Source organism: Urocampus carinirostris, chromosome 12, assembly GCF_059441175.1.
Source record: "Urocampus carinirostris isolate Australia breed hairy pipefish chromosome 12, RoL_Ucar_1.0, whole genome shotgun sequence".
Taxonomy (NCBI): Eukaryota; Metazoa; Chordata; class Actinopteri; order Syngnathiformes; family Syngnathidae; genus Urocampus; species Urocampus carinirostris.
Window position 1 is genome coordinate 32,990,513 of NC_142360.1, and position 26,599 is coordinate 33,017,111.

Genomic DNA, 26,599 nt, shown 5'->3' on the forward strand with positions numbered 1-26,599 from the left:
ACTAAATATGAATAATATCATGACTCACAACACGTGGTAAGCTTTCTCTCGTGGCTTTGATCGCTTTGATCTCCGGCAAAACTAACATAAAATGCGACAGAAACAAAATGAAAATAAATCCAAACAGCTTGCCAACATCATTTTTGCCGTTCCATGTATTCCGTTACTCCCCAAGCCTGCACAAAATTTAGTCATTTTATTCACATTTAGTTTCTTTTGTCTTTTATTAGCATATTTGGTATTGGAGTAATCCAAAAGTAATTGAAGTAATCAAGTTAAATAACCTTACCCAACCCTGCTTACGGCCCAACACTTATTATTTTATTGTGTGTATTGTGAATTTTTGCTTCTATCTATCTATCTATCTATCTATCTATCTATCTATCTATCTGACCATATTTCCAATAATGAATCTGGTAGTAGCATAGTAAGAACATAAGTTGTGGTTTTCAAAATATGTATCAAACTGGCTTGTTTTGTAAATCAAAAAATGCTTTTTTTATGTTTTAAATTGCATTTTTTAAACTACTTTTAGGCGCCTAAGAATACACACTATCCATGTGGCTCTTTAAAAAGGGTTTTCAATTGCGTGTTAGCAGTGACCTCCAGTGGCCAAAAAAGTGTATCTTCAGGAGCTTGATTGCGCGTGCGCGCGGTTGTGTGTGCGCGCAGGACTGCGGATGAAAGGCTTGTTTACTCTTTGGCACGCTCGCCATCGCTTGTCTGCTGTGCTGGTGCGGATGCCAACACTTCAAATCGCTCACAATGAAACACGAGGAAAAAACATGATTGCGTGAAATCTGCAGGATGTCTTTCAAGGTAAAGGGTGAAAGCAGGTCCCACTGCGTGTCCTCTCCTCCTTAACTGTGTTTTCCTGCGTCATGGGCAATGCGATTGGCTGCTTTGGTGTGATAACGCCACGTGCAAGTGTTTGCAGTTAAAACGCTTGGACTCGTCTGATAGCAATTGTGTTTTTGTTTGTTTGTTTGTGTGTCCTCAGAAGGACACACCGCTCGCCAATGCCGTGTTCTGGGCGGCCCACAGGGGGAACGTGGCTCTTCTCCAACTGCTGCTCAATAGTGGACGAGTGGATGCGGACTGCAGGGACAAAGTACGAGCTGCAATTGTGCATAAACAGACCCTTACCTAGGCAGGAAATACACACAAATCCGCCTTTCAGGAAACCTATTGTAGTCCTGTAAACCCCCCAGGATACGACATTAATCCGTCCTGAGGTGGGGATTGCAATATCATACCTATCAACCTGTACGTTTTTGCTGTTTGTTTATTATGCATTTTAAGATGTGTACAACGTACAAGGAAATCTGTACGGAAAAAGGCAAATTTGTCAATTATAGGTACCATCTTGTATACACCGACGATCGCAAAACAGCAAATCAATCAAATCGAACAAGTTCGCCGCGGTATCCTCTATCTCGGTATCGTTTTTTTCGTTGCAAACAAAGCGAGCGGTTTGATGCTACTGTGCGCATGCGTCTGCCGCCTGGGGATTTCCCATCATGCATCATTCCGTGGTCGTTATGTAGTGAAAGAAAGTCCGTCTCTTTTTAGAGAACCGGCTTTTTCGGTTCAACTCATTAGAGAGAGCCGAATCTCAAACGGCTCACTTGCTTTGATGCATTATATTACGAATGATTATGTTGTACAAAGAAGTTAAGAAAAAAAGGAAGTATAAAATGAGAAAATGAAAAAAGACAGGTTTGTGGTTATCCCTTTAATCAGTACATTACCAACAATAATTTAATGCAGAAAATGAATTAATAGTTTGAATAAGAAAATTTTACTTAATTATATTTGTATGTATTTTTTCCTTATACAATGAACGTCCAAGCTACTTAATTTTTGAACTTTTCTTATAATAAACCTCATTCACTATGGAAACCTATGGTTGTTAGCTTCGAAGCCCCAGTACCCTTTCTAAACTGGTGGGTCACAACCCACTTTTGGGTCACGGACCTTTTTTTAGTGGATCGCGGAGCTTTGCTTAATAATGCTGAGAAAAATGAAATGAGGGTGAATTATAGTCTTTGAAGGTAGGATGCGGGATTTGAAAACTTGGTTACTCTCTGCCGCCATCTTCTGTTAACGTCATTATTGCAGCCTTAAGCATCTTGTTCATCCTGTGCGTGCAAATTTCTTAGACAAGCTTGTAAAAACGTATTTTTTTGTCCGTGTTTGGACTTTATTAGAAGCAGGCCTTTTCTTATGCTCCACTGACAAATAGAATTTTTTTTAGAAATAAATGGACAAGTATAACGTCCCTCTCCAACAAAATCAGAATCACCTTTATTATCTTTTATCATTGTGTTGCTACAACGAAATTAGGGTTGCACTCCAGTTGGAAAAATACACATTTCAAAAGAATATGAAAATAACAAGTATTCACCTCTAATATAATGTATTCACATCTAAAATGAAAAAAATATAAACAACTAGCATATTGCACTTGAAAATGGGATAATGCTCATAAAATCGAAATATTGGACTTAGAAACTGAATATTACACTTAAAAACTGTGTCTCAAACTGTGGTTTAGTGTGTTAATAGCCTTGAGGAAGAATACTGGTATATCCCTCAGTCTGTTCTTCCGGGTCTTGTGGGATCTGAACAGGCATTTGGTAGTGTAGTGTAATAAGTCTTTCAGGATGTGTTTAGCTCTGCTGAGGTAGCAATAACTGACAATGTAATCCTGGCTGGGCAGGGGGCAGTCGGTGATCTTTTGAGCCGTGCTTCTAATCCTCTGTAGAGCTTTCCTGTACACTGCCGAGCATCGCTCAAAACTCGCCGTGATGCCTTACATTAAGAGGCTCTCTATGTAGAAGTTTACCGGCAGCTTCTCCTTCAGGTTGTTCCTCCTGGGCACTCTCAGGAAGTGGAGTCGCTGCTGGGCCTTCTTTATCTCTCCCTCTAGCCACCTTTCCCTGGAACCTAATGTGTTCCACCCGAAAAGCTCTGACAAAAGTAATATTAAAACAGATAGGCACATTGGAAAATAAGGCATAAGGGCTCTTTGAACTCAGCTGGGCATTTTTAAACACATACTTAATAGAGAAAATATTTAACTTTTTAAGGACACCTCAAACGACGCACCCCACCTTTAACAGTGGATGGATGGATGGATGGATGGATGGATGGATAGTTGGATGGATGGATGGATGGATGGATGGATGGATGGATGGATGGATGGATGGATGGATGGATTCGATTTAACCTTCAGTGACAGACTGCTGTCATAGTCTTGTTCCACAGACAGAATGAGGAGATAATTTCTTCTTCATGCCATGAGGCTCTTTAACTCCACCCGGGAGAGTGAAAGCCCACATTAAACCACACCCATAAATTTGCATATAACCCTATTTTTATAACAGTGTGTATTTTATGTAGCACTATTTATAATACTCTATATCCACACGTTACATTGGATATTTATGTATTATATTCCTTTTACTTTATTATTGATTTATTTTCAACACAAGGATACTGCTGGTTGTGTGAATTTCCCTACGGGGATGAATAAAGTATCTATCTATCTATCTATCTATCTATCCATCTATCTAACCGTATTTCCAATAATTAATCTGGTAATAGCATTGTAATAACATAAGTTGTGGTTTTCAAACATATCAAACTGGCAGCGTTTTTTTGCTTATAAGTAACAAAAAGTAGCTCTGGGTTTGAAATAGATAAAAAACCTCTGATCTAAAATATAGAAAAATGTGAAATATATAGTCATGATAAAACTTTGAATCAATAGCCCATATTTCATAATGATGAAACCCTATTTTAAAGTTAATAACTATATAATTGTTGGTTATTTAGTCAAATATTTTTATATCGTAAAGTTGTCATTATTCATTTCATTTATTTGATCTTCGACTTCCATAGCACTGTCTATTTATGATGTTTTTATTTTTTACATTGTAAAGATAAATTTGACATTCTTTGTATTCAGTGTGGAACAACAGCGCTGATGGTGGCATCCTATGGGGGCCACAACGAGTGCGTCAAAGAGCTCATTATGCAAGGAGCGGATATCAATTACCAGAGAGAGGTAAAATCATATGTTGTGCATAATATTGTTAAGGCACATTGGGCAACAAAAGTGGGTACGAGTAAAACATAGGATGAAGAAAAGCCAATATTCTCCAGTACAGTGGAACCTCGGTTTTTGAATGCCTCTCAGTTCGAACAAATCGGAGTCCGACCCAAAATTTCGAGAAATTCTTGCTTTGCTGTTCGGTCAAAAAATCGGAGTTCGAACGCCGGTAATGCGTGAGTGCGTACGCTAGGGTGCGATGCTGAGCGGCGTACGGGTGTAGATCACTGTTTTCGTGACCAACTGTTATCGCGTGCGGAAGTGCTTCGTTTTGCTTTCGCTTTTAATATAGGTGTACGAAGTGTTTTTACCCCTAATTATGCCTCCGAAGAAAGTCAGTGCAGGCAGCAAAGTTGCTAGAGGTGAAAAAAGAAAAGTAGTGCGTACAACTATTGCATTTAAGAAAGAAATAATAGCACCACCGTCCACCTGCGCCTTCTGCTGACCACCACAAAGGTAAGAAATCCTATTCATAATTATTTTTTTTATTTTTACACGTTCATGTTAGCGTAATCTTTCGTACGGAAGATTACGCTAACGTGAACGTACGATTAGCCTGGGTTAGCATTATTTTTACGTTGAACATTCAGGTAAACATTCGGGGTGTTGTAACGGAGCCCCCTTTTCAATGAACCGCTCACCACTTGTTGTGGAAACCCGGGTGCTAAATGACTTGTAAACGACCTGATTTTTTTATTTTTACACGTTCATGTTAGCGTAATCTTTCGTACGGAAGATTACGATAACGCAAAGGTACCATTAGCCTGGGTTAGCATTATTTTTAAGTTGAACATTCAGGTAAACATTCAGGGTGTTGGAACGGAGCCCAACATTGAGGGTGTTGTAACGGAGCCCCCTTTTCAATGAACCGCTCACCACTTGTTGTGGAGACCCGGGTGCTAGATGCCCTTTAAACGACCTGATTTTTCTATTTTTACACTTTCTTGTTTGCGTAATCTTTCGTACGGAATATCACAATAACGCGGACGTACGATTAGCTTGGGTTAACTTTATGATTACGTTAAACATTCAAGGTTAACATTCAGGGTGTTAAAACAGATTAAAAAGATTTACATTATTTTTAATGGGAAAAATGATTTCGGTGATCGAACAAATCGGTTTTCGAACAGGGTTCTGGAACGGATTATGGTCGAGAACCGAGGTTCCACTGTATGTCAAAATATTCCAAGTATTAAGGATTTGTTGTGTGGATATTATGACGTTGATAAGGGAAAAGGGTCACCCGAAACGTGTGACAGGTTGTTTAAAAAGGAACATATTGAAACAATCACAAGCGTAGACTTGATTTTCATTCGTGGATGCAAAAGCACTAGTCAAACGGGCCTTTTTTTTAACTTAAAATGGCGGCCTTTCTCCCAGTCTTACTTCCAAATGTTCCAAAAACAGTGGTTCCTCTACTTACGAATTCAATTAGTTCTGGGAGTAGCTTTGTAACGTGAAATATATTGTAAGTAGAAGCGCCTTTTGAATGTAAAAGCTCTAATCTCTTCCAAGCCCCGTAAAAGTATGACACTTATTAATGAATCATAAGAGAGCCTCAGAACATGGAACAAATACATGTTAAAATTAGATTACTGCACAATAAACAAAAAACAAGCGGCACGTAATGTAGTAGTAGTAACAGTAAAGGAAATAATAAAGATATCAATTTACCATTTTAACTGGCTTCTTTGATTACCGGTCCTCAGCAGCGTTTTTTGGGGGGGTTTTTTGCCTCGCCTTTCTGTAAAATCTGATCCAATGACGTCTGCTTTTGCCAGTCCTTGGGAAATGTGCGAGGCAAACGTCATCATAATGAGCGATAGCCTGAAATGACATGGGTTTTTCTGGGGGATTTTGTTCCACTATTTCCAACTTTGTGGAATTTTTCCCAAATGTCTTTAAAACAGGCTGTTGAAATAATGGCTGCGTCCTACTCCTTGTAGACAAAACGCTTCACTTTTTTACACCTTTCTAATATTTCTTGCTTAATTTCGAAGGCCAGACAAAGTCTCTTCCTCTTTCTCTTCTTGTCCACTCTTTTGCGTGTCTTTCGTGGGGTCCATTGCGAATGCTAGCTCTTCGTAGCGATACCATCAAATAGACTGTTTACAAACGGGGACACGAAGAGCATGCTTACGCATCAGGTGTCTAGGTAGAACTCTGTGCGCGGTGAATACTAACACGTAATGTTCTGTACTTTTGATTTTGTATCCTGAAACGCCTTCGCAACTAGAGGCAACTATTTGCTCATTCAGGTAGTTAGTTACCTGAAACGTACTTATATAGAAACATTCGTGAGTACTGTACTGAAATATGTCACTGCGTATATACCGTAAATTCCGGACTATAGAGCGCACCTGATTATAAGCCGCACCCACTACATTTCGGGAGGAAAACCGATTTTGTACATACGCAAGCCGCACCTGTATATTAGCCGCATGCACCCACATTAAAATGATCAGGGATCAGAATTTTCCGCGGATCCGCGGATTTCCGCTGTTTTTGAACCCCAAAGGCATTCCGACTTTTTCACTTTTTCTTTTGCGTAGCAAACAAATTCAAAATCCGACTGTCTCACTCTTTCCTTTATTGCTCTGGCGCACCCTGGCGGCCGTTAGAAAAATTGGCCGCATTGTCGCACAAGCTGCAGGGACTGAACTGCATCCGCCCTGGTATATTCCTGGACGCTGGCTATTTCAGCTGAAAATGAAAATCTCCATTCTGATCCCTGAATGATGCAACAGAAACACAAAATTAACCCATACCCGACACAGTCCGAAAATCACAGCCGGCAAAATGAACGGAAAATGATACCGGTACTCAAGGTTTGATGCAGACGAGTCCGGGTCCCGTTGAAAGTAATCCAAGGAAAAAAGTGTATACTTCCAAAGGTAAGGGTGGGAAAAATATATATCCACTATTGTCGGCCGCGTCCACAAACACGTCTCACCTTTGCTCCACTTCCCGTCAGCCCGCGTTTGCCCCGCCCCTTCTTTCTCATTTGCTCGTGCAAAACATATCAGAATAAGTTTCTAAAATAAATACATTACAAAAATATACAGTTGTAAATACATATTATACATGGTCACACATATTTAGAAAGAAAGACGATACACCGAGAGAGTTTTCAAAGCTTTAATAATAATATTACAACTTTCCTGTGAAGGGTAGCAAAACGCTACTAGCAACACGCTCGCAACACATCAAACGGCTCTGTAAAGAAAACATACCGTACTTGTTCAAACCACGGTACACTGTCCTCATCTTCCTCCTTAAAATGACGACTTCAATGTCGTCTTCCCCAGCAGGGGAAAGAGACTTTGTCATGTAGACGTCATCCCACGCTCCCTTATTTAAATACACGCTAGCAACACGCTCGCAAAGTAAAATTTACGTGCAGTGGCTCTGTTTCTCTATCGGTCTGCTCGATTGCATTTAGCTTGAAAGTTGCGTCATTGCCTTTCTTTTTGCGACTTGCATGATGAGGGTATGCTGTTGCAGTCTTCCTCGGCGCATATATTCCACCGGTCTAAATCTTACCTTTTGCACTCGAGCGCCGCTGGCGGCCGTTAGAAAAATTACATAAATTGGCCGTATCACTGAATAAGCCGCAGGGTTGAAAGTTTGGGAAAAAAGTAGCGGCTTACAGTCCGTAATTTACGGGTAGTCATGATTGTCTGATTTTATTTTGTAGATGGACGATGTTTTTATTCTATCAACCACACACCAAGTATAAAAGTAATTGACTGACAATTTGACTTGTGAATCCTGCTGCCATTGTCCTGAAACGTGTTTGTGCCCGAAATCTTCTGTAATGACACTTCAAAGAAAGTGCTTATCGCAGTATTTTGACCGTCTCACAACATACGAAAAAAAAAAAGTGGAGGAAAAAAAGTTGCTTCCTTCTTTACTAGCATTTGTAAGGTTTCTTTATTTTTTCAGCAGTTTTTTTTTTTATTGGACGAGGCTTGGTCTCATCCTATTACTTCCCATTAGAACTTCTTTGAACAAAGATGCTCCTATCCAGTGGAAAAATACAGTCTTAGTTTGGTTTTCCTTAGGTTTTGGTCCTTGGGATCACCCTTTCAGTATAAAAGTAATTGTCAGCCATTTTGACGGCACACTCGTGAATCTTAGAAACCATTGTTCTGTTGCTCATTTGTGCCCAGAATACTCTTTTGGAATAAAACTGCTCATCTTAGCTCCAGCACATCTCACAACGCGGTATTCGTCGAACTTGTGGAGAAAGAAAAAATGTTTTTATCTTGTTTATTATTGGCGCCACAATAAGACAGAATTTTGAGTGATTTAGTGAGCATGGTACTGAACCTTTCCTTTACTGTTGTGTCTTTTAATTACAAATTTTTATCATTTTTTTTTGCAGACAGGTTCTACCGCTCTGTTCTTTGCTTCCCAGCAAGGTCACAATGACATCGTCAAGTTCCTCTTTGAATTCGGTGCCTCCACGGAATTTCAAACAAAGGTGTGTATCTGTTATTGGCACGATTGCTGTATCTCTTGCCTGTAGCATTTGCGGTGACCTTTGGTTATGTGGCAGGAAGGAGGCACCGCTCTCACAGCGGCCTCCCAGCACGGACATGCCAAAGTAGTGGAAACGCTGCTGAAAAATGGTGCCAACGTCCATGATGAACTGAACGTGAGTAAGCAATGTCACGCCTCAGGAGATTTGTCTTCCTAACTTGTCTTATCGAGCACAATATAATACTTATGTTTATTCATATAGATAGAAAAGAGAATCATTTCCAATTCTGCTCAAAGTTGAATATCCTTATACCGTAAATTCCGCACTATAAGCCGCTACTTTTTCCCCAAACTTTCAACCCTGCGGCTTATTCAGTTATGCGGCCAATTTATGTAATTCTTCTAACGGTTGCCAGCGGCGCTCGAGTACAAAAGGTAGTATTTAGACCGGTGGAATATATGCGCCGAGGAAGACAGCAACTTCTTGGCTTGTGCATAAATGAAATTAGCGTAAACATACCCTCAACATGCAAAATGAAAAAAAGAAAGGCACATGACGCAGCTTTCAAGCTAAAAGCAATCGAGCAGTCCGATAAAGAAGGAAACAGAGCTACTGCACGTAAACTTGGCATAAACGAATCGATGGTGAGACGCTGGAAACGGCAGCGGGAAGAACTGGAGAAATTTAAAAAGGCGAAAAAAGCTTTCCGAGGTAATAAAACTAGGTGGCCCGAACTGGAAGACCTTCAAGAAGACTGGGTGAACACACAGAGAGCAGATGGCCGAGGTGTTTCAACTGTGCAGATCAGACTGAAAGCAAAAACTATCGCCACCGAAAAGAAAATGCCGGATTTCAAAGGAGGACCATCGTGGTGATTTATGAAACGAAAAGGTCTGGCCGTCGGGAGATATATATTTAGTGGATATATATTTTTCCAACCCTTACCTTTGGAAATATACACTTTTTTCCTTGGATTACTTTCAACGGGACCCGGACTCTGCAGGTCTGCATCAAACCTTAAGTACCAGTATCATTTTCCGTTCATTTTGCCGGCTGTGGACTGTGTACTTTAATGAAGGACATTGTCAGATATAACGAAATTGTGAAAATGCTTAATTGCTGTTAAAATTATCGAGAAAAATTGTTCAAACCTAAATTTTGTTTCAATCTCGGGACTTAAAGTCGGGTTTGGGTTAATTTTATGTTTGTGTTACATTTTTTATTGTGGGCGCATGCGGCTTATATACAGGTGCGGCTAGTGTAGGTACAAAATCGGTTTTCCTCTTAAAATGTGGTGGGTGCGGCTTATAATCAGGTGTGCTCTATAGTCCGGAATTTACGGTATTTTATTTCCTGTATTTTTGCTGCAGGATGGGGCCACGCCTCTTTTCCTCGCCGCTCAGGGTGGTCATGTGACTGTCCTCCGTCAGTTGCTGGCAGCCGGGGCCAAAGTGAACCAACCAAGAGAGGTACCAGCGCTTTTTCAGTCTCACATTATCGCTTCCAAAAGTTAAATATGTGAGAAAAAAAAATATTTCACAGGATGGCACGGTCCCCCTTTGGATGGCAGCTCAGATGGGACACAGCGAGGTGGTCCGAGTGCTCCTCTTACGCGGTGCAGATCGAGACGCCTACAGAGAAGTATACATTATTGGATTTTTTTAATTGTTGCTGTGGAAACACCCGAATGGCTTAGGTGAAGAGAAGATAGTCAATATGAAACTATGCATCCCATTACATTACATAATACAGTGGAACCTCGGTTCTCGACCAAAATCCGTTCCAGACCCATGTTCGAAAAGCGATTTGTTCGAACACCGAAATCATTTTTCCCATTACAAATAATATAAATCGTTTCGTTCCAACACCCTGAATGTTTACCTTTGTTTATCTTTAAGACACAAATAACATAAACATAAATGTAACCCAGGCTAATCGTACGTTGGCGTTATCGTAATCTTCCGTACAAAAGATTACGCTAACATGAACGTGTAAAAATAAAAAAAAAGGATAAAGAAAAGAATTATGAATAGGATTTTTTACCTTTGTGGTGGTCAGCAGAAGGCGCAGGTGGACGGTGGAGAGGGATAGAGGAGGAAGGAAAATTATTGTTTGGAAGGAGAGTCCAATTCCATAAAAACTTCGGGGAGCTCTTCTGTCTGAGGGGTGCTCACACGTTCAAATCTCTTTGCTACGAATGACTCGGCTACAGGATGTTCTTTTCTCTTAAAATATCTATCCAATGACACTTGCTTCTGCCTTCTTTTTAGCACTTTTCGGAAGTGGTTCATGACAGTGTCGTAAAAGTCATTGATGACTCTGGTGGCTGCAGCTTCATCAGGGTGGTGGAGTTCAACGAAATTCTGCAACTCAGCCCATTTGCTACACATTTGTTTAATCTCGGACGTCCCCTAGTGTAGTGGAGGTGCAATTGCACCTGAGAAAATTAAAAGGAGTAAAAAAAATGTGATGTGAAACATCCACCCCTAGACGGTACCACTGCACTACAGTTAGCCATAGCTGTCGTACCGGCGTTCGAACTCCGATTTTTGTTCGAACTACGAAGTAAGAATGTTTCGAATTTTTTGTTCGGACTCCGATTTGTTCGTACCGAGGTTCCACACTATTATATATTATATATTATCATAGCCTGGCCTTAGAAGCAAGACTGAACTTTTATATTGGGCTACTTAGTCAGTTTAGCACCGTATAATACTTGTACATGGTATATTCTATGTTTACTGAGACCTTTCTTCTGGTCCACACTTGATCTACCGGAAGCCTGAACATGTGACATTAATAATGTTGGCATCAGAAAATCATTTTCACTCCGAATGTTCATTTTCCGGGACCAGACCGAGTTTTCGGACGAAGGAAAATAAAGTTCATTTGAAGACGTTTATTACAAAGTTTTAAAACAAATAAAAGTACATTAGAATTCACTCCGGACCAATTGATGGAAAAGCGTTCCCCCACCGAAGACAGGAGTGTGCTCCCCACCAAAAGCATGCAAAAATGTTTGTGCCCCTCTCTTATAGTGAGGAAGATGTGCAAAAAAGAAACATGAAGCATGACAGACAATCATAACTCATATTACAAGGCAAAAAGAAGGAGTCCCTGTACATTAGAATAGCTCTGCACACAGCTGAATCTTCAAAGTTGTATGCTGAGACCATTCCAGGGAAAGTACCCTGATATGAAAGAACAGGGTTGGGTAGGGTTACTTTAACTTGATTACTTTTAATTACTTTTGGATTACTCCAATATCAAATATACTAATAAAAGACAAAAGAAACTCATCTCATCTCGTTTGCTGCACCGCTTATCCGCAGTAGGATCGCGGGGGTGCTGGAGCTCATCCCAGCAATCATTGGGCAGTGGGCAGGGGACACCCTGAACTGGTTGTCAGCCAATCGCAGGGCACACAGGGACAGACAACTCACTCATTCACACCTAGGGACAATTTGGACCGGCCAATCCACCTGAAATGCATGTCTTTGGAATGTGGGAGGAAACCGGAGTGCCGGGAGGAAACCCACGCAAGCACGGGGAGAACATACAAACTCCGCACAGTAAGTCCGGTAACTGGATATGAACCCACACAGGAGGTTCCCAAGACCTTAGAACTGTGCCGCACACGTGCTAACCACTGCGCCGCCGTGCTGCCCACAAAAGAAACTAAATATGAAAAAAATTATGACTCACAACACGTAGTAAGCTTTCTCTCCTGGCTTTGATCTCTTTGATCTCCGGCAAAACTAACATAAAATGCGACAGAAACAAAATGAAAATAAATCCAAACAGCTTGCCAACATCATTTTTGCCGTTCCATGTATTCCGTTACTCCCCAAGCCTGCACAAAATTAAGTAATTTTATTCATATTTAGTTTATTTTGTCTTTTATTAGCATATTTGGTATTGGAGTAATCCAAAAGTAATTGAAAGTAATCAAGTTAAAGTAACCCTACCCAACCCTGTGAAAGAATACAGTCAGCAAGTAAATCATGTGGATAAATATGATGTGCATTTATGACTACTAAATGAATAACGTGATTATCAAAGTAATAATGTTATGATAAAATAATAAAACTAATATAGCTGGAAAACTCTTGCGATAGTGACGATATACTCCATGACACATTTTAATAATCTAAGATTAATATGGACCAATCAGTAGCAACCACTCAGGCAACAGGAAAAGGTTTTCTGTCATTGCCTTTCTACATCTGCTGAATGATTACATATGATTAAAAAAAAATAGAACAATGTTTAAAAGATTAAAAAATAAAATAGATTGTATTGATGAGAAGTAAATAATTTAATGTTTGTTCGCATTTGTTTTTATTCTGCTTGCTTACATTGAAGAATGTGGATCTATTTTTATTATGGGACACCTGCAAAGGAAATTGCTTAGGATGCCAGGGTTGTTAATTATTTTGACCATTATGCACCGTTTACATCATCGTGACTATTGGCAAATTAAGTTGCTGTTCTTTGATTTCCACAACTCTTAGGGCTGATCTGTTTTAGGAGATTCAATACAAAGAAAGGGCCTGGGGGAGGACCTTTAGAACAGTTTGGAATTTTTGCATCTTGAGGGTTTGTGTACAAACCTCTACTGTTCTCCTTGCTAGCTCAAAATTAAATATTGTCTTCTCTACTTATTTTAATTGTTTACTAAACAATAAACCTATCTAATTGGATATTATTTGCCTTATTTGTCTCAAGGATGGTTCCACAGCGTTATTTAAAGCGGCAATCAAGGGACACGGGAGTGTCATTGAGGAGCTTCTCAAGTTTTCTCCTTCCCTTGGTCTCCTCAAGGTAGACCAACATGTCTCAACTCCCAAAATAAACCCATGGGCATATTAGGGTAGTTCGGCCATTGAACAGAACAAATGTAATGACAATGTAATGTAATCTAAAGATGCAGCTCAGTGTTTATGTGTTTGAAATGTTATTTACAGAATGGCTCCACAGCCCTCCATGCCGCCGTGGTAGGTGGGAGCATCCAGAGTGTTCAGCTTCTTCTCGACGCAAACGCTGACCCTTCACTTGCCAACGAGGTGGAGAACCAAATGATGCCAGAAACAGGAAGTGCCTTCCGCTTGACTTCCTCTTGTGCATTACAGAACGAGAAACTTCCAGCCGACCTAGCCAAAAGCCAACGCATTTTGAGGGTCCTGCGTCCCAAAGTTTTGAACGTGATGGCGGATGACAATCACTGCTCATGTCTGCATGTTTGCTTGCACTAAAAATCGAATCCTGACAACAGTGGCGCCTTGAAATAAGTATGAGAGGATTGACAGAAGCGGTGATGAGTAAATACGTCAACATTCTGTGAATCCAAGAGTGAAATAAACAGTCATGATATTGTGGATACGTTTAATTGTTAAAATACATCTCTTGGATAAACAATTATATAATTTTATTGGGGATAATCATAATTGGTCAAATTTATCCTGACATCTTGACGTGTAAATATTAACATCCTTGAGTTAAGTGCTTTTAATCTACTATATTTTCACACAAGAAATATCAGTCAATTTCATAATAATTTGAAATGAGACAAATGATCTAGTTTTTATAATGCAAACACAACTGAACATAAATGTAAATAAAGTTTCAGTCAAAACTAAACCCGTCTCATAACATTTTAAATAAAAACATGCCACGAAGCAGCTGCCAATATTAAACTTAAAATAAAGAAGAACTTGACATCTCTATTCACTTTACGCCTCAGCCTGAGAAAAGTGAAGAGTACTGTTAAAAAAATATTAATAAAATGACATCAGATAAATACATTAAGCCACTTTTCTTTCTTTGGATACAAATAAATAGGAGTGTAGCTGGCGTACATCAAAAATATTTAATTAGCCACGACAGTCTATGTGCTAAATGCTGATTCTAGCTAATTGACAAGGAGAGCTAATTTTATCATTAAATGGGTTTTCCAAATTCAACATACCCTGTTCTACAGCCACCCAAAAACAATAAATGATGTGGCTCTTAAATTAAAAAGTACAGAACTGTGTTGTGTTTGTATTTTACAATGTGACCGCAGAGGTCTTATCACCCTAACTAGATTAAATTAACAATTTCAACCCCAAATAAATGTTAGACCAAGTCAAAACATTTGAAAAATACGTAACATTTTTCTCTATGTTTAAATTTAAAGTTAAACTTCATTTGATTTTAATATGAGGTTAATAAAGACTCAAGTGGCCTGACATCCCATACTATAAGGACGGCCATCATTGCTCGCTTTTGAAAAAGTGCAGCGAAGTGAACATTCCAGGGCCGTCAAAAACATGTCATAACCAGAGAGGAAGCAGACTTCTGTGTGGGGAAATGATATACGTATTTTCCTTTTGTCGGAGTTTACCGAACAAGAGACTACTTAGAAGACGGAGAAGAGAGAACCCAACGCCAGCCCTGTGGCAGCTCCCGCCAGCATTCCCATGGCCACATCGCCGCCATTGTCGCGCTGGCGCTCCTGAATCACTACGTGGTTGACACCCGGTGTGGCGTACCCACCTACCAGGCAACAAAACCATTAGTAACCATGAGTAATAATCAATGAATCAATATTTTCATAGCACTACCTTGGTACTGGTAAGGGTAGGCAACCGCGTAGGGCTGCCCATCCGCAGCGTACACAACCTGTGCTGCCTGGGGAGACGCTGCCACGTAATCGCCAAATGGACCCTGAGTGTAGTACTGATGGAAAAATCGATTTGTCTTTAATGTTATTGATAAACATTGTATGCACCAAGATTAGACATGACTTTAAAGAGTAAAATGACATTTGAAAAAATGAATTTACAATGTAGTCAGTGTTCTCGTTTGCCCGCGTCCCTGTGTCCTAGACGCATAATTTTTGCTGGGGACGCATAGTCTCAAATCAACGTGCGTCCCCAGGACGCGACTTTTTTGACACAAAATTGTCATTATTACCCGATTACATTTTTTTTTTTTTAAACAAAGATTTACCGCACTCCAAACTTTTCGTCAGGCAGATCCGGCAGATGTTGTTTTGGTCTTGCGGTACGGGTTTTCGTCTGCACGCCGATCTCTTGTGTGGTGAAAAGTCCGTCTCTTTTTAGAGAACCGGCTTTTTCGGCTTAACTCATTCAAGAGAGCCGGCTCTCAAACGGCTCACTTGCTTTGATGCATTATATTACGAATTATTATGTTGTATAAAGAAGTTAAGAAAAAAAGGAAGTATGAAAGGAGAAAATTTTTAAAAAAGACAGGTTTGTGGTTATCCCTTTAATCGGTATATTACCAACAATAATTTGATGCAGAAAATGAATTAATAATTTGATGATTAAAACTGAATGAAAATATAGATTTTAATTATATATTTGTCACCGATTTACAATTTCAACCTCGATAACACTAAATTTTGGGGACCCATAGATCTCTGTTGGGACCCATAGATTTTTGAGCATGCGAGTCCCCGGGACTCATCACTTTTCAGAGGTAAAATGAACACTGTGTAGTGCTTTGAGACTGGCCTAAATTATAATAATAGTGCAATGAAAAAAATAGTGCATCATAAAAATAGTGCAATGAAATTCCCAAAGAAGTCACAAAATCTATATTTTCATTGTTTTGCACGCAGGTTTAGAGTGGTGATGGATGGCCCTGGGGAAGAAACTCTCTGAGCATGACTGTTTTGTTTTAAAGAGACCTGCAGCGCCAACAAAATCAAATCAATTTGTAAAGCAATTTTCAGGCAATAACTCAAAGTGTTGTATAAAAATATTTATTGTAGATTAGGACGATAATATCCCCTCCTTTATCCCAACCCAACAACCCGAAACACGTAATGCACAGACTTGCACAGTGGTTAAAATATAATAAAAACTAAATCACTAGTAATAGAAATAAAACATGATAAGAGCAAAGCACAGAATAAACCAACCTGAGGGAGGCTTATCCAAACTAATAGGGATGGGAACAGATGGCCTTGGGATTTTCAGCCATTGAACCACAACCTACCAGCCCGCCAACTATTTTTCTGCAGTCCACGCTATATAATAAAACTGGCACTTGTTTAGAAATGTGTTTTACACAGTGCACAGATTTCATTTTTTATTCTTTTTTTTTGCTTTTTATTGAACATCGTATCATTACAAACAAAATTGGCACAGAATAATCAAACAAGGATTAAAAAAAATAACAATTTCCAAGATAATAATAAATACTGCAGAATTTGGTAGGAAAATGTATAGTATATAATTAAACAAAACAATAAAAATGAGGTCCTATTTAACTAAACATAAAGGAGAGATCCTTAAGTATTTTACACATTATTTGTACAACGGGAATGGTTATCACATTAATTTAATATTCAAAGACAAAAATTACCCATCTATTGTTTTGAAAGCAACTTCTTTTAAGTAAGATGAGTATTATTGTAAAATTCTGAGCTAATCTTGTACTAAGTTATTTGGATTTCAGTTACAAATAAAAATAACTAAATAAAATTACAATTCCTCAAAAAAAAATGAAAGCAAAAGTAAAACAAACAAAGAAAAACGAAATTAAAACATGTATTTTTCACATTAATGATTTACAACTTAGTGACATGGCCGCTTTCCTGTGTCCTGTATCATCTGGAGGGACAAAAGCATGACCAACTTGGGTGCTGAGGTGCTTAACTTGTTTGGGTGTTTGGGCATTTGGGTTGGCCATGTTTTTTTTTTTTTTTTGCTACTTTTCCTTTTTTCTCTTCTTTGTTTTTGTTAATGTGTTTGTCTTGCTGTCGGTCTCCCCTCCCAAGAGATATGACCAGGGTAGATAGAATGATACACAACTTAATACTTAAAAATTACCAGGTTTTCATTTATTTACTTATTTATTATTGTGAATGTGGGATGAGATTAAGCCGCTTTTTAGCACATGCGGCTATTTTCTGGTGGGTTGTAAGGTCCTTATCACTGTGAAACACTATTGAGGTATCAGTTTAATATAAATGTTAAATATAAGAATGCGTGTGGCTCTTGTATTATTCATTTTTTCTCCTATGCGGGACTGAAAATGTTTGTACGCACTTGATCCGTTGACTTAGAACGTGCCTTTACCTGAGGTGGGGGCGCATATTCCGAGTATGGCGGTGGAGCGGAGTGCATCACCTCCGACGAAAAGCCCATCTGAGGGGACAGGACCATCTAAAGTTTTTGGGATAAAAGTAAAGATGTTTTGAAATTCTGTTCCACAAGCTTGATTCTTGTTGCCGACCGATAATCTAAGTTAAAAATCAGCAGATGCTCACCGTGTTAATTCTGGCATCCTGCAGCGCCATTGTCCATGCCCTGTCATGAAGAAAGGAGGCCATTTTGAAACTACAATCCTTTCCGTTCCAATGTAAACAACATGAAATATACAGTATGAAACAAAAGTGATTCAGTGAGGTAAAAGAGTCTTACATTGCATCATCTGCGCTGTCTGCGCAAAGGCTGATGACTCTTCCATCCCTGCACACAATCTGCAACAAAGCATCACGTTTCTTCCCATCGGGAGGGTTTAACTCTGCAACCCAGAGAATGAAAAAGATGTTGGGGAACAAATTTCTCTTCTCTGTGATGGGGTTGATGAAAAGGCACCTTGACACGCAGCCGAGCTGCGGATATTAATGCAGTCCACCCTCATGTGGAGGTTGTCCTCCATGTCCCGTCGCTGTTGATCGTTGTAGAAAACCAGACGGCCATCGGACCAAAGGTCGAACCAGTTTTTCTTCCAGCGCCGCAATATCGTACCTGTTGATGATGATGCACCATTGGAGGGAAAGTACAAATACTTTTGGTGTGGTACTTCAGTACATTTTTGTCAGCTTTACTTGAGATCTTTGTTTCAACAGACAGTTTACACCAGGGTTCTCCAACTTTTTCAAGCTGAGAGCTACTTTTTGTGACTGATTAGAGCAAAGGGCACGCAGTTTGATGTGCATTTCTAAAATAACAAATGATGTTATTACTAAGTAGTTACTATGTAATTACCGGGTTAATCGTAGGAAGTAGAGTTAAATACACTCAGTCAACCACTAAAGAAATCATTTTGCTAGAAAATCACAATGACCCAGCACATCAAAACAGGTCAGCGGGAACCTCCACAGGCACAACGTTGGAGACCCCTGGTTTACACGGAGTTGAGAATCAATATTACGACCAATGCACTACAAATACAATGCCACTTACTTTGCCTATGGAGCCAACCACTCTTCACCATAGCCATATTGGAAGCACCTGATCAAATACATATAAAAACTTGTCAGCCTTGCAAGATTGTCAATTTTCAAGTGAATAAATAATATATTGTTGTCTACGCAGGTGACATGCATGTGAATTAAAAGTGGATCAACTAGATAGTTTTGATCCAAGTACTGTATACACATTTTGTTGGTATTTTTTCTTCTGTCACAGCAGTTTTTATGTCAAATACTATATGTGATTGTTTTGTTTGTTTTTAAAGCTTAACAGACACAGTCAGAGTGAACATCATCGCGGGTGTGGTGCATCCAAACAAAACCTTGTGACCACTGTAGCCTTAGCAATACATTTCAAATACACTGCCCTAATTCTCATTGTTCGTGCAAGTACAGTAATAGTTAACCAACGACTGCAAACTCCTGATTGATTTCAGGCACACAATTAGTAAACAATAAACGGTTCGCTCATTATCATGATGTATATAGCATAACGTGTATTGGCTCACGATTTTTGACCTGTCTCTGCATTTTAGCATTTAAATCATCTGTTTCCATACCATAAAAAGTGCGTCATTATTTCTGCAGAAAAAAGTCGCACTTGCCTTGTATGCTGTCGCCGTGGAAATGCTTAGGGAGGCTAGTAATTGAAACCTAAGAGCGGAAGTCAGATGTTTAAAAAACTCCTCTGGATGAAAATGTAAGAAAAGTAATTCTAATGAGTTAATATGAACGCTTCCAGTGATTTCTCAGTATAGTCCAAGTATTAGGAAGTCAAAAATGTCCAAACAGAGGTACAGTACAGTATTCATTTACAATGACGTCACCATCAGCTGACTGCTTTAGAAAGTGCTAGCAAATAAATAGGTGTCCTCGTTTTGCTCACTTGTATCCCATAATAGTCACGTGGTGTTTATACAAAAAGCGTTCCTCGTTGCTTTGAATTATAAACCATAATATGGATATTATAATTTACCACTCATTTATCAGTACAAAAAAAACAAGCGAGTACATTTGTATTCAGTTGAAGCTTTACCTCAGTCCTGTTTTTCTTTTTTTTTCTTTGTTACTCACCACCTCAACGGTTGAGCCAGTGTAACAAAACAGGCGCGCCTTGACTTCTACAGTACTCCCCACAATTTGCCAGCGCTAACGACGTGACGTTATTCGCACACACAAGCGCGCACTCAACTAATCCGAAATGGCGACGGCAATATATTTGGAACATTATCTCGATAGTGAGTATTGGACCAAAACTATAGTACGCGTTATTAAACGACAACTTGATAGTTTTTATCCTGCGTATAGTTGACATGAGTACTTATTGCCGTTCACGGCTGTTAGGCAAAAGCAAATTAGTCAGCTCGCGAGCTAGTTTAGCATTTAGCATTTTTTTCCAATTGCTGCTTAAGAAGTGATGCTAGTTGAGTTAGCCACGCTTTCATAAACTAGTTACTCATGAGTTAAAAGTGCCAGTTTAGAGAAAAGGCTTGGATGAATTGTGATTAAAAAAAAAATCTCGCGTGTAAATAAAGTGACTCACCATGCAACCTGTTGGCTGTGTCCACCGCCTTTTTTAGTAACCATTTAAGCGCCAGGTTGATCCTTATGTTGACGATATTATGTACTGGAGCTGTGTAGTTTTCAGAATAAATACTGAGATTGGAAATCAGAATATTATAATTGGAACCCATGAAAAATGATTCCAAATTAATAACATGCAATTCAAATAATAGCAAATATGTTTCATAAAAAAACTAATATTCTTCTCATCTGATTCAAGGTATTGAAAACCTTCCTTGTGAGCTGCAGAGAAACTTCACACTGATGCGAGACCTTGACCACAGAACAGAAGGTGATCATCTTAAAATATGAGAGTGTCAGAGCCATCCTTTTTTGGCAACATTTAGAAAACAGGGCGGTGTTGTGCCGAGAAATGCATCCTTGCCGAGATTTGCATCCCCTGGCTACTATAACCACTTTTACCTTGTATAGAACCAAGGACCTCAGAACTCGAGCCGAACTGGCTACTACCTTGTTACCTTGTTTTATCTCACTTTTATATCACTTTTCGGGAATGTAATGGCGAACATATAACCAACACCACTTCGTCTTGCATTTGTTGGGAATGTAATACAACTTAAACCATTCCGTCTTGTATTTGTGAATGTAATCGAACGGTAATGCACACCGTATATAAATCACTTTTGAGCAGGTAACATGTTAACCCCCCCTATGTGATGTTAGATGATTTGATCAAATTTAAGAAATAATTTTGAGGCCAGACCCTGTGTACAATATCAATAAATATACCCTATTTAACGTGTCTCCTTCCCTCAGTTACTTAAAATCGTTAAGGCTCATTTCAACCTATTATTTTCGTAAATAATGGTTTCAAAACAAGGTGCAAGCAGTTCTTTTGTATAAATGTCACAAAAAAGGCAAATGAAAAGTTTATGGATGTGTTTCCCTTCAGTGCATTGGGGCGCGTGTAAAAGATGGGAGGTTCTATGTGTCAGAGATCAGGCCACCCTTACCGCTCACCAGGTCAAATTTGTCTGAGTGCTTGGCTGTTTTTTTTTTCTCTCCTGTGGGATTTTTATCATAAAGTGTCTCAACATTAAACATACATTATTTGATGAGCTTCCTTATAAAGGATTCCTTAGCAATATACAGCCAAAACAGTGTGTGTTGTTGTAAACAATGACTATAAACTGTAGTCAAGACTGCCCTTACTGGACTGAACATCCATTATTATCAGCGCTGCTTCGGCTATGCACGCATAAAAATGAATTGTGAGCTAATCAGAGCTGGAATGCTTCAGTGGATATTTTCACATGTCGCGTTTTCCTCCAAGCCAAATGTACCAATGAAAACAACCATATCTGGCTCGTGAGCCATAGGTTCCCAATGCCTGGATTAAAGCATAGAATTAGAATCTTTGGAAACTTACTCAGACAAGACAAGGCTTCATTTTTCCAGATTCTCTGTCTTCGTTTGTCACGCCCACTTTAGCTTGACACAAGCTTCAAAGATGCGCTTCATTTTGCCCATCACTAGCTCTAGCACCCCTGTGACCCTCGTGAGAATAAACAGCTGGAGAATTAATGAACATTGCAAATATGTCTATGTCCCCACAGAAAAGAAGGCAGAGATTGACAAGCTAGCTGAGGAGTATGTAGCCAAGGTGAAGAATTTGGCATCAGAGCAACGAGTGGAGCACCTGCAGAAAATCCAGAACGCCTACAGCAAGTGCAAAGAGTTCAGTGATGACAAAGTGCAGTTGGCGATGCAGACTTATGAGATGGTAGGTTACAAAAATTGGAGAGTTTTAACAATTTGCAATACATGTTGGGGAAATAAATGGATTTTTTTATGTTAATGTTTTTACCGACTAGTTATCAGATCCACTGTTTGAGACTAATAAAAACCCATTGAAAAGTCAAACAGCCTCACAAAGCAAATGGTGTTTCACTTTAAGAGCAGTACTGTAATTTGATTACTGAGAATAAAACTACCAAGCAGAGGCAGGGAAATATATTTATATTATTTATTTTGACACAGGTGGACAAACACATACGACGGCTGGACGCAGACTTGGCTCGCTTTGAGAACGAGCTGAAAGAGAAACTGGAAGTGAGCGGTTACGAAAGCACAGATGGAAGAGCAGTGAAAAGTCAGTGTATTCTCAGCAGTGGACCTAATTTTGTAAAACAAATCACATTATGGTGTTATTTATTTGTCTGTCTATTTTGTGCCAACAGAAGCCGAATCCCGCGGACTCAAAGAGAAGCGTGGCTCTCGGGGACGGGGGAGAAAAGGTTCTGATGAAGATTCTCCGAAAAAGAAAAAGATGAAAAACAGGTTACTCAATATTTTTATTTATGTGCCACTTTGTGTTTTTTTTACGCAGCCCTGAGCCTAGTCTCCTGTCAGCTGTTGTGTACATAGATTATTGTTAAATATCTATAATAAACCATATTAAACTGTATAGCACCTGAAAGTCCTGTTTAGATAAAACATTCATGTATAAAGATACATCTTTTTAAAATCTACCACCTTTAAAGTCCCTGTGGGTATGCACACACAGGCTGCATGAGAATTATATAAAAAGACTTGGTAAGGAAAAAAACCCAAGGGATGCTCATACACACTGAGTTTTGCAATAGAAATTTGAATTTGTTGTCATGCTTACACATGCTTAACAGCAGATGCACAAAATTGCAAGCTCATATTGATCATTAAGTTACTGATTGTTTTGTTTTTTTTGCAATGTGTGAAACTTGCAGCCCAGATTTGAGCGATGCCCTCCTGCCCATGCAGCCTTCGGATGTCCTGGACATGCCGGTGGATCCCAACGAGCCCACCTACTGCTTATGTCACCAGGTTTCTTACGGGGAAATGATCGGCTGCGACAATCCCGACGTAAGTTCTCGTGTGGAAAATGTGATGTTTTATAATTACCAATTGAATAAGCTTGGGCTTTAGTATTATTTTTATTGAATTTGCTTACAAATTCCTGTGGCCAGTGTCCAATCGAGTGGTTTCATTTCGCCTGCGTCGACCTTGCCACAAAACCCAAAGGGAAATGGTAAGGAAGTCAGCACAGAACGCTGTTCACCTCTTCTCATTTGATACTAAAGTATTGTTTTTCTCTCAGGTTTTGTCCACGATGCACGCAAGACAAGAAGAAGAAATAAGAATCAATGTGTCTTGTATACTGCGGTAGTAAAATAATTTCACTATATACAGAAATATATATTTTAGTTCTTGTTTATACAAGCTGCCTTTAAAGATCTAATGTGGATTTTAGGTGTGTAGCAACTCCGGGTGCAATTACAAGTATTAGAAAGGGAGCAAAGACAAGCCGCACTGCGTTTGTTGACAGTCGACAAAACTAGTGAACGTGGCAGTTTCAGTTATCCATTTATGAAATAATGTCCCATTACATCCATAATGGTTTCACTTCAGCATCATGCAGAGTCCCTTTTAAATATGCTTGCTATTTCTGCTCCCTTGAGTAGTTTTGTAGCAAAGGCCTCGTAACTGCAAACGTCTTCTCACTTTCAGGTTGGTAAGAAGTGAGTCAATGCCGGAGCAAAAAGATTGCATCGTAGCAACACATCTGCTATAGTAGGAGTAGTTGCGGCTCCTCTGTTTTAGTAGTCTATTTAATTTGTACCACGCTTTAGGATACCTGAAAGTTCGATTGAAGAGTTATTTTTATAATAGCTTACTGAGAAATTGAGCTTTTTTTTTAGATCATCCACATTGAAATTTGTGGCAGTGAATTAAAAAGTCAGATATTATGTCAACTTACTACCTCCAACAGATGTTTAAAAAGAAAAAATCAAATCCGCTCAAACCAGAACGTGACGTCCCTAGTCTGATTTTTTTTTAATTATATTTGTTATCAAATTTGATAAAAATGTGACCTTGTTGAATGTATTGTGGTACTGGTGTTCAGTCATACTAAAAGCACTTTTAACAAATGTCCCTCTATTGAATCACGTTACAAAACTTAAAACTATATGAAAAAAATGTGTCCGATTGTTGTGCCATTTTTGTCAGTAAAAAGAATGTTTAGCTTTAAGTGTTCTCTCTCATAGTTGAATGTCAACATTAATCATTTAAGCAACAGATAAAAGGGCCAAAGGCATGGTATTTCTATTTTCAGTATTTTATATATCAAATAAATATCCTATTATTCATCTGTTGTTTGTCGTTGTGTGTCTACAGTACATCTTACAAGAGCTGCATCAAATATATTTCAGTATGATTTTTTTTGTTGTTGTTAACAATTATGCCATCAATGGGTTGACAAGCTATGTTTTGATACATTGGGATTTTTGAAGTCGTTCATCTTGATGTTTATAATCCTAATTTGGCAATTTTTGGACAAATGTCTGCCTTGAATCAGTTTCCCAGTTCAACAGCATTACAGTTCAGAGTCATAAATGCCATTATTTGACAATATTAAAATCCGTCAGATTCTTCATCCCAGCTGCAATTTTCATCATCCACTTGGGCAAAATCCACCTCCCGGTCATAAAGAAAATCAGGGTCTTCTCGGTGCGACCGGTTTCTCTCAAACAGCTCGTCCATGTGGCTCTTCTTGCGAGCCAGTGCTTCATCCTCCAGCTTGTTAAGGTCCTCATCCAGGTTCACCTCCAACGAGGCCAGGGTTGTCTGCAAACTGAAGCCTCGAAGGTGTTCTCGCAAGATGATGTGCAACCGCTCGAGCTGGCTCTGAGGAACTCCCAGCAGGTACTCCCTATGTCGTGGGTTGTTTTTCAGTTTTTCAGCAGCCAATTTGTAATCTGCAGTGGAGTGTAAACAGTTTTCATGTATACACTTTATGCAAACAATGTCATACAGAAAAAACAACATTTCTGCCGCTAAACCAGTGACGTACAGTCTGGGGAGGCAGGTGAGAGTGTGCAGAGGCAGTGAGGTAAATGTGTTAATTCTTATTTAATTCTACAGTTTGTTATTATTTTTTTAGATCACTGATTTTCACAGATTATATATTAACCTAATAAGTATTGAAAACATTACAATACTGAGCAGATGCCAAGAGGGGCAGGCAGTTCTCATAGCAGAGGGGAATGATTGTGATTTGGCGAACACCTCAGCCCCAAACAAAAAAATGAATGATGGTACGTCTTAGCAAGGTAACATCATCAACATTACCCCTTTTGTTGACTTTCTTTTTGAAGGATTATCCATCTATTGATAATTGTATTCAAAACGAACATCGCTTTAATTTAAGGTAAAACCATAAAACGTTTCGTATACTACAGTTCATATATTGCTTTCTAGCTCTGCCAATCAATTAATGATTAGGATGGGACCGCCTCACCACACACAAACCCATACCTGTCATCTTCCTTGGCTCCATGCCCGTACAAACTGTCATATTTTCCCTTACAAATTACAAAATAATCTTACACCATATTTTTTTTTTTTTGGGGGGGGGGGGGTGCATGATGGGAAATCCCCAGGCGGCAGACGCATGCGCACAGTAGCATCAAACCGATCGCTTCGTTTGCACCGAAAAATAACGAGACCGAGATAGAGGCTACCGCGGCAAACTCGTTAGACTCGATTGATTTGCCGTTTTTGTGATAGTCGGTGTTTACCGGATGGTACCCATACCTGACTTAATTTGCGTTTTCCCCTACAGATTTTCTTGTACGTCGTACGCGTCTTAAAATGCATAATTAACGTACTTTTTACGGCAAAAACGTACAGGTTGACAGGTATGCGAACCTCGTCAGTGCACTAGATTAACTTGTTGACATCCATGCAACGAAATCATAGTTTTGTGTTCGAATTAAGTTTTTACGACAAAAAAAAACATGACACGTAAAAACAAATAGTTGAACGTACTGCAATCCCCCGAGAAGCTTCTCACAGGAATAATTCGTTTCCGCACTTGTTTCGTCTCTGTGTCTTTATAAATCAATACTATGGAAGGTGGGCCGAAGCGCACCCCACAACGCTTTGCTTCAAAACGCATCTTTCATTTGTTTCTCAGTGTACGCAGTAAAAACTCAAAATGTATATAAATGTAAAATTTTTCACTGATATTGCATTATACAAGTACTTTACAAACACAGCAGCCACTTTGATTAGGACCCTTTCCCTCGCTCTTTGGCCAAAACTCGCCTGCTTTGGCGTAATAAATGACGATCAAATAGAGTGTGTTGGGTTACACAATAAGCACTAAAAATGCTTGGATATCGTTATTATTTCCCAATTTTAACACGTTTATCGCAAC

At 39.2% G+C, this 26,599-nt stretch overlaps 4 protein-coding genes across 6 annotated transcripts; 2 read left to right on the top strand and 2 right to left on the bottom strand.

Annotated features, from left to right (window-relative positions):
- Positions 1-644: 644 nt before the first annotated feature.
- Positions 645-13,981, top strand: ankrd29 (ankyrin repeat domain 29). The gene is made up of 10 exons (XM_088349438.1): positions 645-819; positions 1,001-1,111; positions 3,974-4,072; positions 8,505-8,603; positions 8,679-8,777; positions 9,974-10,072; positions 10,146-10,244; positions 13,332-13,427; positions 13,571-13,669; positions 13,736-13,981. The coding sequence occupies exons 1-10, from the start codon at positions 808-810 to the stop codon at positions 13,856-13,858; spliced, it is 936 nt and encodes a 311-aa protein (XP_088205564.1). The 5' UTR covers positions 645-807; the 3' UTR covers positions 13,859-13,981.
- On the bottom strand, positions 13,975-20,585 carry plekhb2 (pleckstrin homology domain containing B2). Of its 3 annotated transcripts, none has more exons than XM_088349440.1 (9): positions 20,360-20,405; positions 19,422-19,470; positions 18,809-18,856; positions 18,218-18,370; positions 18,041-18,143; positions 17,887-17,926; positions 17,696-17,782; positions 15,209-15,323; positions 13,975-15,140 (listed from the first exon to the last, which is right to left on the bottom strand). In XM_088349440.1, exons 1-9 carry the CDS (start codon positions 20,360-20,362, stop codon positions 15,004-15,006), a joined length of 735 nt encoding a protein of 244 aa, XP_088205566.1. In that variant the 5' UTR covers positions 20,363-20,405; the 3' UTR covers positions 13,975-15,003. The 3 variants fall into 3 exon arrangements, with proteins under 3 accessions (XP_088205566.1, XP_088205567.1, XP_088205565.1); XM_088349441.1 differs by lacking the exon at positions 20,360-20,405 and adding an exon at positions 19,556-19,665 and having other exon boundaries at positions 19,422-19,469; XM_088349439.1 differs by lacking the exon at positions 19,422-19,470 and having other exon boundaries at positions 20,360-20,585.
- Positions 19,902-24,527, top strand: ing5a (inhibitor of growth family, member 5a). The gene is made up of 8 exons (XM_088349442.1): positions 19,902-20,054; positions 20,600-20,671; positions 21,957-22,123; positions 22,381-22,492; positions 22,581-22,680; positions 23,106-23,241; positions 23,346-23,407; positions 23,477-24,527. Exons 1-8 carry the CDS (start codon positions 20,018-20,020, stop codon positions 23,514-23,516), a joined length of 726 nt encoding a protein of 241 aa, XP_088205568.1. The 5' UTR covers positions 19,902-20,017; the 3' UTR covers positions 23,517-24,527.
- cep19 (centrosomal protein 19) lies at positions 24,459-26,454 on the bottom strand. Its single transcript, XM_088349444.1, has 2 exons — positions 26,209-26,454; positions 24,459-25,136 (listed from the first exon to the last, which is right to left on the bottom strand). Exons 1-2 carry the CDS (start codon positions 26,336-26,338, stop codon positions 24,793-24,795), a joined length of 474 nt encoding a protein of 157 aa, XP_088205570.1. The 5' UTR covers positions 26,339-26,454; the 3' UTR covers positions 24,459-24,792.
- Positions 26,455-26,599: the final 145 nt, after the last annotated feature.